This window comes from Galleria mellonella, unplaced genomic scaffold, assembly GCF_026898425.1.
Source record: "Galleria mellonella isolate WM207_F2 unplaced genomic scaffold, CSIRO_AGI_GalMel_v1 utg38, whole genome shotgun sequence".
Classification (NCBI taxonomy): Eukaryota; Metazoa; Arthropoda; class Insecta; order Lepidoptera; family Pyralidae; genus Galleria; species Galleria mellonella.
The window spans coordinates 7,357,759-7,373,102 of NW_026442090.1; the positions used below are offsets into that span (position 1 = coordinate 7,357,759).

Sequence of the window (15,344 nt, forward strand, 5' to 3'; positions counted from 1 at the left end):
ATCTGTGGACACGATTAATATTTTTTATTTTATTATAATATTGTATATACGCAACTTAAGAATTAAATGAAAATCGAATAACGTGTCAATTATCTGCACAATATTTATCTTATTCTAAATTTAAATAATAACATGAACTGCAAAATAGGATGATTCTCTATTCATCTATATTTTTTGTATAACTAAGTATATGTGTTTAATGCAATTTGAGTGCAAAAATATTGCTACAATTGAAATGATTGTTGCTCTTAAGCTAATTAATTCTATTCTTCTTTTGGTTCTTGAATGGTTAAAACCGAGAAATGATGGCAGTATCAATGTTAAATCTTCAATATTTATTACATTTTCTACACATTATTACTTTTATAATGTTAGCTGACACTGCTTTAAATGCAGTTAAAAGTTAACTACATATACACGTTAAAATCACGTCTTACAATAAAATTTGAGGAGACCTGATTTGATTTTTGAGAATAAGAAGTGTTAAATCCTTGTTTATCTGTGCAGAAATATTTGTTTTACTAGATGTAATTGAAGCAGCCGTTTATTTCATAACAATTGAGAAGTGACACGATACTAAATAAGTCCATTGAATACAAATTTAAATAGGTACTCCAGTTGCCAGTTTAGGTAAGTTCCTACTAATATAAGATATACAATAATTAATACTTTAAAAAGTGTTAAGTAATTATCACAAATTTTTATTATTGGATACCTAAGTTTAGAATAAAATAATAAATATAACTTAAAAGAATATTTATAGCCTTTAGGCTTAAGTGTCTTAGTTTATAGGAGATCAAAATAGTTATGGCGCGGAAAGTATATCAAGTCATAAGAAAAACATTTAAAAACAGAAATGCTGATTTTATTACAATTATCGTACACAAATTTTTGATCTAATTTCAAAATACTTGTTTAGAGGTGTAACACGTGTCGCAAAACGTGTGTGGATAAAATGGTAGTTGGAGATTGAGGGCTAATATGGAAGGTCGTAGAACTTTTGGTACTAATAATGGTGGTCATTCTTCGAGTGTTGGTAGTCACACACATACTAGGTAGCAGAATTAAACAAAATCATTCTAATCAAATAACCAGATATATAGATTATACTTTACCCAGTAGATACGTGAGCGAGTAATTTTTTAATTAATTAAAAATTTAGGCTATATTTTCTAAAAAACTATTAAGGCTATATTTGCTAAAAATACTAAAGTGAAATGAAATTAAATGAGATTTATTCGTAAAAACATAATTGTAGTTTCTTAAGTTTACTAATATTAATATTATAGTTTTAAAAAAGTACAGTTGTGGTTTTAGAACTGGGCTCCTAAATAGGTTATTATAATAACCTGTGTTAAGGGGTCACGGCCCCAACCCCCTTTAGTAATATGAGAGAATTAATATTGATAGAAAGTAACTACAACATTTGGAAAGTTACATGTTGTACGTTAAAATCAAAAGGCCCTCATTTAAAATACTAACTTAAAAAGATAGATTGCATATTTGACTAAATTTCAAACTACTTTAAAAAAAAGAATTAATTTAACTTTTTATAAGTATCTTATACTTTATGCCAATGATAAACTGATTTTGGTCATCTACTCACATAAAAAAATAACTTGTCTTTTTTTATTTTTTATTTGTGGAACAAAATATTAAAGCAAATGTAGAAGATAGAAAACATACTTTCTTCTAAATATAATATCTTAAAAAAATACGTTAAGAGTTGTTTTCAAAGACAATAACAAACAAATTATGCGTTATGCTGTATGTTGACAAATAAGATGACAAAGAATATTAGGTACTTGCTATTTGCTTTATTTATTAAACTTTTTATAAAACCAATAGTCACTTGATGCAGCATTAAAATAAAATTTTATATTATAGTATAGGTATGGTTAGATCCTCTATAAATATCTATCATAAATGACCTATTATAAATGATAATATTAGTACTGCATTTGTATTTATCTAAAGTGAACTGAACAAAATGGTCCTAATAACATTGAAATCGGCCTATTATTAAACAACTCAGTAATAAAAATATAGATAAGTGGGTAAAGAAATACGACTATATGTACATTTTCATGTACCTCAGCTGTAGATAACTCTCTCAGTTTACTTACTCAAGTTGCTACCTTCATAAATCCCAGATTTTACATCTATAGTAATTTACGTTATTGACAGCATAGCAAGTACTAATATCAGTTAATACCTATTTTAATATCATTACACTATTGGCTTTACAATGTGCACAGAGTGGGTGCTAAATTTCACTTGGATTGGATTAGATACTTAAAATTAATATTTCTTGCATCATAAAATACTTACTTCAAATACGATCATATTTCAACACAGTTATATACAGTAGGAACAAGTAACGTACGAAGTTAGAATTTATATACAATTATATGCACCGCATTCCGTACGAAGCCAGCTAATTTTATAGTTTTGAAACTATTAATCGCTTGTAATTCTGCAAAATATATCTAAGTTTGGTTGAGCTCGAAATCATATATTCATAGGCAACTTTTGCTTGGTTAGCGTGGATACCGCTGCGAGGCCTCGTTGATGCTATTTAGTATAAGCGAACGTTTCGTAAAATGCTTGAGTTGCGGCTAACTTATATTGCTGTAGCGATGGCGGTGAGGGGCTCTGAGCTGTCATTGTGGTGGTTGCAGACGACGACGCTCATCGGTCTTCTGAAGACTGCGCGGTTGCTGCGACTCGTGCGCGTCGCCCGCAAAATTGACAGATACTCCGAATATGGCACTGCCGTCCTACTTCTCCTTATGTCCACATTTGTGCTTATTGCGCATTGGCTCGCTTGTTTGTGGTAAGATTTCTCCTCATTATTATGTTTATCTTTAACTCTTAAGAAATTAACTTTAAAATGAGTTTGTTTTGTGTAGGTATGCCATTGGCAGTTGGGAGCGGCCTCAGTTGCACGCACCTATTGGATGGTTAGACGCACTTGCCAATGATGTACAAGCTTCTTATGATAATTCCACTGGTCCGTCAATGAGGTTAATATATTTATTATTATAGCCTTTTAATATATTAAACTTTATACCTACACCAAAATATGCTCGAAAATATCATTAAAAGATAACTTTTTACTTTGCAGATCCCGTTACATTACCGCCCTTTATTTCACGTGCACTTCTTTAACTAGCGTTGGATTCGGTAATGTAGCCCCAAATACTGACATGGAAAAGGGGTTTACGATATTCGTCATGCTCGTTGGATGTAAGTGTGTAATTAAATAAGTCTAATTTATTTGAATAATAAAACTTATTTACTCCTTGACAAAAGACAAAAAAGCTATTTCTCAACTCATATGTGAATATATTTTCCCACAGCTCTAATGTACGCCAGTATTTTCGGGAATGTATCAGCGATTATACAACGACTTTACTCTGGAACAGCTCGCTATCATACACAAATACTGAGAGTTCGTGAATTTATTCGATTTCACCAGGTTGGTAATTGATTTTAATTTATTGCTCAATTTGTATTATAATTTTACAAGTAATAAATATCTATCTCGTCATAATTCTAACAATCATTAGTACCTAAATAATAATTTATATTATTTCTTGTCATTCTAACGAAGGGCAACTATTTCCCTTATATATTTTACCATACAGTCATAATTCTTTCCATCATCCTTAGATACGCGATTATTTTTAACATAATTTCCTTTTACAGATAGCTAACCCCTTACGCCAAAGACTAGAGGAATATTTTCAACATGCATGGAGTTACACTAATGGCATCGATACTTCAAGTGTACTCAAAGGTTTCCCTGAATGTCTTCAAGCCGATATTTGCCTTCACCTCAACCGCAATTTACTTGCTAGCTGTTCTGCTTTCGAAGGTGCCAGTCCAGGATGCCTTAGGTATATTTTTTCCAAATTTCATATCATGTCAAAATTTTAGTGAATTTGTCTTTTAAAATATACGCATAACATCAAATATTACTTGTAAATCTTTTTAAATTAAATTACCACATCTATACTAGAGGGAGCCTTAGTACAAAAGCCGTTTGCTTGAGTACCTTTGTCCTATTCGTGTTTCTACCGTGAAACAGTTGTGTTTGCATAGCCGTGTTTTAGTTTGAAGAGTGGAATATGGCAGTAAATTTATAGGGTACAGAGGTATAACACCTTAGTCCCCAGAAATGGCAACGCAGGCATGGGGGTATCATGGGCGAAACAGTATACTCTATTATGTCCATGGCACTATTTATGTCTGTAAGCGACTATTACCACTTTACATCAGGTGAACAATCAGCTTGTTTGTCATTCTAAGTTGCATAAAAAAATATAAAATAATAATATAAGTAGTAGAATATGTGACGAAAATGCACTGACTTACCATAGTTATATTTATTTATTTATTTAAGGCAAACAAACAGCTAAAACAATACATAATTATATACTTAAATAGTAATTTGGCAGCCACTAGAATTTGCACAAAATAAAATACAAGTAAACGAAACACGAAATTAGACAATACTAAATTAAACAAATATAAACAAAATTAAACAAACAAATACTATTGAAAACTACAGCAACATTGTCAATAATAATGCTCAGAAGTTAATAAAACATTTTTCAGATAAATACATTATTTGAGAATAATATCTGTATACCATTAAAAAAATTTGATAATAATTTAGAATAAAAAATATTAAGAAAAATTAAGACTTCTGACTGTATATTAAAGAAAAATTATATAAAAAAGAAATCTTTGACAACAAATTAAAAACGTTAATTACATATTGCCGGACATATGCCGTTTTATCTCATTCTTAAAATTTCTTTTTGACCCTATAAAAGGGATCAACATCGGAGAACATATTGTTATAAGTACTAACATCTAACAAATAAAGAACTCTTTCTATAATTGGTAGTATGGCGTGGTACATGCAATAATGGTTTATGTCTAGTACGACGCATGGGAGCAACCAGAGACAAAAGTTCAACCAATTTTGCGCAGTCCAATCGACCACGAATCACGTCAAATAGAAAACTCATATCTAGCACTTTACGCCGCTCTTCCAGTGTTAAGAGGCCATAAGCTCGACATATCGCATCATATTGGGCCCCTTGATCAGATTTTTTACATAATTGAGATGATGTATAAATTTTTTTAATGCCTTCAATGCGATTTATATAAATAGCGTAACACGGAGACCATAAGCTTTGCTAATAACTATTAGCAAAGCTTTGCTAATATATTGTTAGTAAACAAGACTATTATAATGTTACAGATACAAGTAATATTGCACAATACTAATACTTATTGTTATACTTATGAGGGAGTCGTTACATGTTTTTCTAAGAAATATGTACTGGTTTTAATAGGGCGCTGTCGCTGAGGTTCAAGACCACACACGCACCTCCCGGTGAAACGTTAGTTCATCGGGGAGATGTTCTCACCTCTTTGTATTTCATTTCTCGAGGATCTATCGAAATACTGAAAGATGATATCGTCATGGCTATTCTAGGTAAGACGTTAGTGGACACTGAAATTAAATAAAGTATTAAGTATTTATTTTATATTATCCCAACCACTGTTATTTTATTATTACTATATCTTAATAAACGTATTAACATTCTAAATATTTATTATTTAATTTTTTTTAGATTTGTTATTAATCTAAATATCATGAAAAAAATATTATTATAATTAGGAAATAATACCCTAATAATTATTGATTTATTGAAAATTTTAAAGAAGAATTTACTAATAAAACTTGCGCATAATATGGTCAGTGGCCCCGTCAGATGGTAGGAGTTTTTATATTTTAATATCATTTCTATATCATAATAACATTCAGTAGATCGCAGATTATCCGTATTATAGCCTATAATAAAAAATACTCTAAATCCCTTAAGAACCGAAATTATTAATAGATGACATTTGTTTAGACAATTAATGCATGATTATAATGTTTTTAATTACCAGGTAAAGATGACATATTTGGTGAAAACCCGTGCGTGTACCCGACCGTGGGGCGCAGCAACTGCCGCGTGCGCGCCCTGACGTACTGCGACCTGCACCGCGTCCACCGGGACGACCTGCTCGACGTGCTCGACTTCTACCCCGAGTTCCGAGCCTCCTTCGTCAACAACCTGGAGATTACATATAATATGCGCGATGTATGTATCTAAAAATTTTTTTATAATTTCTTATATGTAGAAAATAATTTGCTTTAGCCATCCAGTACCGCATGCATTAGTTTCGTAGCAATATCTTAGAATTAGTTTTAAAACAAATAAACTATTTAATAAAAATTTACATTCCTTTTTTTTGTGTAGGAGGAACTGAGTGGCATAGAGCCTCGCCGACGCATGCGTTACGAGAATCCATCTGAAGCGCGTCTACTACGCGAAGCGTACGCACGCACCACTCGACGTCCACACACAGAAACATTTGCGGAAAAAGTGGTGCGTCCAATTTACCATAAATAATACTAATAACGTATTAAATTATCACATCACTCAACTGGTCCTCAAACTAAGACCTAATAACTACAGGCAATGCACGCACGGGGACATAACCCAGAACACCCGATTGAGACCTGATTCAATTAAAAAAAGCTTTTTCCTAAATTAACTCGATCGAGAATCTAAACCGCGACTTTATTACACAAAGCAAAAAAATATAAATATTTGTGTAATGTGAATTGGGATTAAATTTTTTAATTTATGTGTCGAGTATATCCATCCTTATCCTCTTGATTAGGCCAATCTACAAGACCGATCTAGCTATCTATTTCGGAAACAGTAGCCATTTGATTAGAATAACTGTCAATTTCTTGACTTTAGTTCACTTTATTCTAGACACGCTACGCGAGTCCTTACCCATTGTTTATGGTTTTGAAGTTATATTTTTAAATCTTTTCATCGTCAGTTAAATGTGGAACTAAATTAATTTTATGATCACTATTTTTCAACTAAGATTACCAGCGTGACTTTAAATAATATGACTTTGACTTCTTCAAAAAAGGCATAAACCATTGTTTGCATAGGCCAACATATTGTTTTTAAGATTTAAAGCAACATTGTATTGTCAGCCCTGTGGCTTACATAGACGGATTTCATAATTACTTATCAACAAGCTACTATGAAGTTATGGGTTAGCAACCACAATTAGGCTTTGGCACAGGTAATATAATAGGCTTTGGTGATGTTTTAAAAAGGATACTGTTACTCATATCTTGACCATTACGTTCCCTTAATCGCCTCTTACGACAGTAACGGGAGAGTAAAGGGTGGCCTATTCTATGCCAGGACAACAGAGCATTTATTAGCAATGAGGCCGCTGGACCCCGGATACTAACAATCCCTTCCCCCTTCCCTAGTATATGCGTGATTACCTTTATTATTTCAGAATATTTAAATTTTAGGATTCGCAGTGTAGTGACGACGACACCGAATCTCCAGCCAGCCGTGGTATTCTTGAATTCTCCACTGACAAGGCTGGACAAGATGTGACACCGCTCAATTTCAATTTTAGCAAACAACGATCAACTACTCTCAATTCAATTACTGGTAATTTATTTTCACCCCTCGATAATGGAATGTAAATCCAATTTCTTACATTTCTAAACATGTCTGACTGGAAAGCACAAGCGCCCATGTATCTACACTACTCGTAGAAGAAAAATAAAACATACGTCAGTATTATATTTAGATGTGCATTTGTAAATATGTACATATCAATCACTAAAACATGGGTGCTTGTGTATACTTATTACATTTTTATAGAGTAGATTCTGTACACATAGAATATGAATGAAGCTATGTGCAATTCCCTTTTAAATAATAATCCTTTTACAACTATCACTCTTCTTTATTAAGTTCTGTTAATCTACTAGTTTTGAATAAGTGCAAATAATACATAAGTACCTACTGTCAATTGACTAATATTCTTCTAAATATGTCATAATAATGATAATTTATGATCACAATTCATCTCGAAGGGCTAGTCAGAGGTGTTTATGTATATCACCCTTATAAACATTACAAATACATGCACGTTTCAAATTAATTTTTTATTGATAATTTGGTACGCACAATATTGCAATATCAACATATATCTATAAAATAGATATATTAAACATCAAGTTATATTTTAATACCTTTTTTGTGAAGGAGGAATATTAATAAAGTAATTAAATATTAAGCTATACTTATAATTCTAACAAATATTTTAAAATACACGTGACATTTGAAACTAATTAAAAATTTACCTTTCACTATCATATTGAAAGAAACGAAATGATACTTCTAATATTTTTATCAAATTGAGTAACTAAAGACCTTTTTGACATATATAATAATATATTATGAAACTACACTATAATAATTATGTAAATTAAAAGTATATTATAATTTTATTTCATTAAGAGCAGCATGAGTTACGCTTGTTGTTTCCGTATTATTTATTTACTCCTGTTTATTGGTGAAACGGGCGAGGCGAGAGGGGGATAATAATGCAGGTTAGCCATAGGTGTGTGCAAGCACAGTCAATAATTTATTATTGTGGGTCGAAAATTATTAAAATAAAATCAAATTACGAAAATGAAGTGAAGTTATCATTATTATATAACTTGGGCCTGCTATCCCCCAATCTCTCCGCCCTACGCCGCCCCGCTCTGAGCGCGGCCCTTGTGTGCAGGCATGCTAGCGCAACTAAAACGGAGCTTCCCAGACCTCTACCATCATAAAACACACCAGCCGCTGCACAACAAGTACTGTAAGTATGCATTACTACATCTAATAGTGCATGCCTCGATTGATAAGTACCTACTTATTGGACTAAACTCAAACAATAAAATAACGCTAAACAAAAAAAAACGTTCTTATTTAATTAGGTCCTATAAATTTGTAATATATTTTCCCGAAATTTTACATTCATACCAATTTTATATTCATACCTATGTAATATTATACATATAGTCATCATCAAACGTAATGATTATCTAATAAGTAAACCCATTTCTTTGTTTCTATTTAGATTCAGTTTTCGCATTTGAATTCATATATTTATTATATATAGAATCCCACCAATTCTCTCTGTGGTTTTAATCATATTAATACCTACTCTACCCATAAATAAAATTATACATTTGCATAAATTTCAGCGCAATCAACACCTCAAACATATAGAGGTCGTGCGGCTGTACGACGACAATCGTCCGTGGGTCCATTGAATGACACGTCGCCACTAACAGGGGGCGCAGCGGCAGGGGAGCCAGCCGTCAGTACTCCCGCCCACAGCACTACGTTACCAGTGTCCAGCCTCAGCACCAACCCAAGCTCGTACTACACGAATGCGTCCCCTAGTCCGCCAGCGGCGCCGCCCGCTCCCGTGCACGTCTCCTGCGACGACATCTTGGCGCCTACAGCGCCGCCGTCTGCTGCACGAACGCCGTCATCGCGCTCTGCTCCACATTCAGCGATCAATCTTCACCAAACAGGCCGACCCGCTGCACTTTCTTTCAATTCTGAAAAGACACAAAATGCTGCACTGGTACGTGTCAACTAATGTTTGCCCATTATAATGCGTATCAAATTATTTTTAATACTCCATCAGATATTCTATTATAATACAGTAGTGAATAATTGTAATCGTTACAAACACACTACCTCTGTCAATTATTTAATAGTTGACTGCTCCTTTATATATTTCGCCAGACAAATGTGCTTGCATATCTATGTGTTAATTCGCAAGGTGAAGACATAGTATAAAATTACTAAAAATTGTAAATAAAAAACCTTTATATTGAATATCGATAAAACGCAACAGCATCTTTAGGCTTCACCTTATATGTATTTATAGACTATGAGAGCTGCTTACAATTAGGCAAGGTATATCCAATTTTACGTTTGATCACAATTATGATAGTAATTAAACGTAAAACGACAATGCTATTATATTGCAGGACAGTGTTTCTCCGCAATATCAAAACGTTGGAGCAGCTGCAACAGCGGCTTCGGTAGCTACAGTCCTGACAAGGCTCGAAGAGCTAAGCCGACGAGTGGCGCTACTAGAAACTGGCCTCACAAATGACGTGCGCCGCATCCTACAACTGTTGCAAGCGCGCGACCCAGCGCACCACAATACCCAGCCGGCGCACACACCTTCGCAACCGCTGCCGAAATCATCACTTTCTGTGCCTCAAAAAAATGACGTATGATAATATTTCATTATTTTTGTCGTTAATTATCCACTGCCGACAGTCCAACCAGAAGAAATGGTCCTGAACCATCTGCTTATACTTCTTGCAACATATTCGAGGTTTCGCTCCAATATAATATTTATTTAATTTTATTTAGCTATATTTAAATACACTAATATATTTATATAAAATAAACCAATTATTATATACGCCTATGTTCAGCAGTGGATAGTCAGCGGCTGTTATCGTGATAAAACCTATTATATCAGAATCGAATCTTATGAATTTGTAATACCTAGATATTTATGTAATTATATCTATTGGTGCAAAACACCGCGAATTTATTCGCGCGATGTATCTTTTATTTCCCATTAAAATTGATTTTTTTCTGCTTACAAAATAAGAAGTCAGTGAAGTGCCTTTTAATACACTAAAGTCGCTCTGTGCATAGAGAGCCATAGAAAGAGTTATATATAAATACATAAAAAAGATATATTGAAGTTAAGCTGTGTTAATCTGTCTTCACAATAAATGTTTTATGGTACGAATTAATGTTCATCATTGCCCTAGGTTTCGAGTTATAAAAAATCAAATCTCGATGGCCTTTCTCTTTCAGTCTTTCCAATCCAATGTATTCGATGTATTAAACTAATTAACTAGTTGTGCAGAATTAAACTGAGGTTTTTCACTTTAGATACATTTCTTGTTTCGTCTCATTTATACTTACCAGCTTTGGAAATACTTAACTATTCTTTTCAATTATACATGTGGTTATGATAGTTTAGTCTATATTCTTATGGTATATAATTATAAACATGACACAGAATCAATGGGAATGGACTTGGAACGGTGACCGAGAACGTGAGCGCAACGGGCCGCGTCACGGGCGCGGGGAACGTGCCGAGCGCACGCCGGGCGTGCAGCGCTCCGCCTCGGAGCCGCACGCGCCCGTCCCGCCGGCGCTGCCACCACCACCGCACTCGCACTCTTTTTACAGGTTATATTATCTTTCCTAATAATATTATAAATTAGCTGACCTAATAGACATAGTTCTGTCAAATGTTATTAGACTATAGCAGTCCATCTCAACTATGAATAATGTGGAATAGGAGAAATGGGATTTTTATTTATCTGGGCAATTTTTTAATTTTTCACATCATAAGAACGTTTCTCAGAATTTAACGAATATTTAAAAAAAATTAGCCCAAGTAGTACAGCCATTCTCAAATGTTGCGCTTCGTAACAAATTTAGCCATACATTTTTATTTTTATAAGTTTTTACTCGTGACTTCGTTCGCGTTACAATGACTTGTTTACTGACCAAAATAAAAAGTAGCTATAGCCTTTTCCATTCCATATAAGGTAAACTATAATTAAGGTGCTATAAGGTAACAAATAAACTCACTTTTTACATTTCAGCTATTTCATTGAAATTTGATACACAAATAAATCATATCCCTGCACAACTCATAAAATACTTTATATTTTTTTTAGTTTTACGCGGACAAAGCCACGGGATACAACTAGTTATTATATATGTACTTATTATTTTATCTATCTATCTATCCATTTAAGAGCTGCGCTCTTGTCGGTGGAGCTCTTGCCACTTACTACGATTTTCAGCGAGTCTCTTCACCTCTTGATACGACACGACACCAACTCCTTCCTTGATCTGCCTGATGTAACTATGTCTCGGTCTCCCTCTCCCCTTCTTCCTTCTATCTTACCTTCTATTATAATGTTCATAAGTTCGTCGTGTCGTATCAAGTGTCCTAACATTTTCCCCCTTCTGTCCTCAATAGTTTTAATAATTTGTCGTTTTTCCTTAACCCTAAGCAGGACCTCCTCATTGCTAATTCGATCCCTCCAGCTAATTTTCTCCATCCTTCTCCAGCACCACATTTCAAAGGCTCACATTTATTTTATACGTACAAATATTGCATTCAAAATATAAGTAATTAAAAAGATTTTTTTTTTCCTGAATAAGTCAATCCCGTCCAAACTCCAAACATATTTGAAGTTTGGACGCTATGTTATCATAATAATATCAGATAAATGTATCAGACAAAGCAAGTAGATGGTACAAAGTTAAGATAAACAATTTTTTATATTTTTATATGCTGGCAGAATACCAGATGATGATAGGTGAGAATTTGGGCTGTTGTAATGAGTTCATCTAGGAATTAAAAGACTTCCAATACAACAGCATGTAAGTTACCCTTACCCTACTTTTTTCGTCCACATAACTAACAAACTCTTCTGCGCTATCCTAAACACGGTATTCTTTTGTAATTTATGACAATGATATTATGCGTCCTAATAAATACTATGCGAAACTATGCTAATATATAAAATAGTGGGATCCTACCTTCATCATATGAAGTCATATCGGTAGGCTTTAAATTTGCAACGAATTAAACAAAAATAGGTTAGCTCTAAGTATGGCTTGTCCTTAACTGAAGTGCGTGTTACGGGGGTGGGCCCTATGCAGGTAGTGTGAGGCAGGCGAGACGAGCGCCCCCCGGCGGCGGCCGTCGACGCGCTCGCTCGCCGAGTGGGCATCGTGCGGCTCGCTGGCGAGTGGACGGACGGCCGCCGGCGCGCCGCCGCCCGCCGCCGGCTGCACGCGCCCGCCCGCGCCGCGCGCGCGCTTCCACTTCTGCCGGCGCATCGCGCGCTCCCGGCCCGACGACGACCGGAGCTTCCTCTGACGCGGCCCCACCCCACGCATGGACCAATTTTGTACTTCCGATAACGCCTAAATTGAACACGTCCTCGCGAGCGGCTGGACCCGTCCGCCGAGACCGCAACGAGTCCATTCGTAATATCTCGAACAAGCTTTTGTAAAAAGAAAAACGTAAAAATGTCCAGCGAACCGGATTCGTTTAGTATAGAGACTTGGAACGTCGTCGGTTCTCTTATGAGATAACACGTGTGGTTTGAAACGCAATAAGTGATGGTATATTGGGTGCTTTAATTTTATGTAATTTACGGGCTTCTATGATGTAAGCCATTTTTTATTATTACGTATGAGTATATAAAGTACGACAGCACTATCTGACAGTATTACTCTTCGAAGTTCACAAAAATATTTGTTTATACATTCAAGGCTGCCTGAATTTATTATTATAGGTTGTTGATTTCCAGGAAATTCAGGATGAGGTTTATAAGACTGAGAGATTACGTAACTACCGTGAACTGTATTTCCAGAAGAGAGTAAACGATAAACGCTTTCTACCCGTCCTTGCTCCTTGCCTTCACATAGTAGCTAGGTAATGTATAACGTCACTACTAGAAAGGTCAAGATTATTTGAATCCTGAATACTCCTTGTGGAAGTGCGTTTATGAAGATCACTTGACACATAGGTATACACTACCGCATTGTCTTTAATAATGCATAGCTATAAAAATATTTTGTCAAACTATTTTCGACTTCATTATATTCATTCAACAAAGCATTTGACTATGTATAAACATTTTACCGATTAAAGCTGTTAATCGAACTAATATAAAATTCGCAAAACGTCTTCAACACCTTTTCCTTTATAATTTAAGTATATTATTAAAAGTGTGGCTCAAATTATTGACTTTACGTTGTATCCTAATAGGTATGAGTAAGAAATTTAGCCAATATATCATTATAAGCAATAATGAAACCCACCATAATTAAGGATCTACTTGTACATGAGATTATTGTAAGTGGCTATAAAATATTTCATTCTAATCTATAAATTATATTCAGATAGTGCTAATTATTTTACTTCACGCTGTACGTTTTATGAATAAATCGATGTTGTTTCGTAAATCATTCAAGGGTGGTGCTAGGATTTATATGATCATACCACATTAACGAGAAGTCTCTAAACGTTGCATTCGTTGGCATAGTCGTCACGCATTCACATAACCCTAAGTAATCTGACAAGGACCATTTTATAAATACAAAACAGGCGCAACCATCATAGCAGGTTCACATTGCATCTAATACTTACTCAGCTAGAAAAATTATACGGTTCTAAACACGCTCGTACTGTGTGCTAAATTGTATGGAGTTTCTATCAATAGGTTAGCACTTATTGAAATACAAATAAGTAAATAACGTTAATATAGGTAGTCCTGTATTAAAGTTATTTTTTTATTGACTATACCTATTAAGATATGATAATGATCTTAATGATAATTTTACGTAATGCATATTTTATACAAGGTCTACCGTACCCTTACTTGGTACCAAGTCCATCGTACTACAGTGAAGTAACTACCTACTTTAAAATATTACCAATAAAATATATTACTTACCAATACATGTTAAATACATTGTTATGTAAAAAAAGACCGTGCCTTTATTAATCAGTTCGCGGAAACATAACTAAAATGTACTTTAACAAACGTACCTAAGGCTTCGTTTTGTAAAAAAAAATCGTATTCCTGCTATTGCAGTACAATAAAAGTCATTTAATTAACACAACAATTTATTTTCCTATCTTTAACTATATATATTTTAATAAAATTGAAATTATCACGACTTTCGAATTAATCCTTGGTCAAAATATTCCACCTGCAACTGAATAAATTATAACGATATTGTATTTATTTCATAATACAGTTTTACACATTATTATATAAGTATAAAAACAACGACATTACTACTGAAATAAATTCATAATTGACACAAGTGTCTATACGAATATGAGTTATTATGACTATCGCAGTTCGGTCAGTTTGGTACTTACTTACTTCAGTATATTTTTAATCTCTTATGTTTTAATAAACATTTAGTTATATATCACGAACAATATCACGTCATAAATAAATTAATAAATAAATAAAGACACAGCTTATAAATACGTTATTATGTAGTTTCAGTTTTTAAAGAATAAAAATCTCCAATGTACCTAAAAGGTATTGTTTGTCTTTTTTAAGAGCGAAAATGTAAATATTATATGTAGGTACTTAGATCTAGATTTGTAAATTGGTCAATTCTCTGATGAACATAATTCTCAAATGTTTTTAGATAGTAAAAATTGTTGCTTTGCTTTAAAACTACGCCAAGCACTATAGATCTTAACTTTAAAAATAAATGCTTTTATAGTTATAGAACATCATTTAACGAACTATTAACAAAATACATTACTCCCACTACATATTG

General features: G+C 33.8%; 2 protein-coding genes across 13 annotated transcripts in view; both read left to right on the forward strand.

Moving 5' to 3' along the window:
• Positions 1 to 14,822, forward strand: part of LOC113522993 (potassium voltage-gated channel unc-103) — a 34,971-nt gene extending 20,149 nt beyond the window's left edge. For 10 of the 12 annotated variants that reach the window (XM_031913915.2, XM_031913913.2, XM_052897827.1 and 7 more), the window contains 14 exons: positions 2,682 to 2,836; positions 2,913 to 3,026; positions 3,128 to 3,249; positions 3,363 to 3,481; positions 3,712 to 3,902; positions 5,373 to 5,515; positions 5,977 to 6,170; positions 6,330 to 6,458; positions 7,421 to 7,565; positions 8,695 to 8,772; positions 9,161 to 9,549; positions 9,962 to 10,210; positions 11,023 to 11,195; positions 12,690 to 14,822. In XM_031913915.2, the coding sequence (XP_031769775.1) occupies positions 2,682 to 2,836; positions 2,913 to 3,026; positions 3,128 to 3,249; positions 3,363 to 3,481; positions 3,712 to 3,902; positions 5,373 to 5,515; positions 5,977 to 6,170; positions 6,330 to 6,458; positions 7,421 to 7,565; positions 8,695 to 8,772; positions 9,161 to 9,549; positions 9,962 to 10,210; positions 11,023 to 11,195; positions 12,690 to 12,693 (2,205 nt within the window). In that variant the 3' untranslated portion in view covers positions 12,694 to 14,822. The remainder of the gene's footprint in view (positions 1 to 2,681; positions 2,837 to 2,912; positions 3,027 to 3,127; positions 3,250 to 3,362; positions 3,482 to 3,711; positions 3,903 to 5,372; positions 5,516 to 5,976; positions 6,171 to 6,329; positions 6,459 to 7,420; positions 7,566 to 8,694; positions 8,773 to 9,160; positions 9,550 to 9,961; positions 10,211 to 11,022; positions 11,196 to 12,689) is intronic. The other 2 variants (XM_052897831.1, XM_052897832.1) reach the window with 1 other exon arrangement.
• The window catches only part of LOC113522565 (60S ribosomal protein L30), a 75,044-nt gene that overhangs the window by 5,801 nt on the left and 53,899 nt on the right, over positions 1 to 15,344 (forward strand). The gene's annotated exons all lie outside the window — the stretch shown is intronic.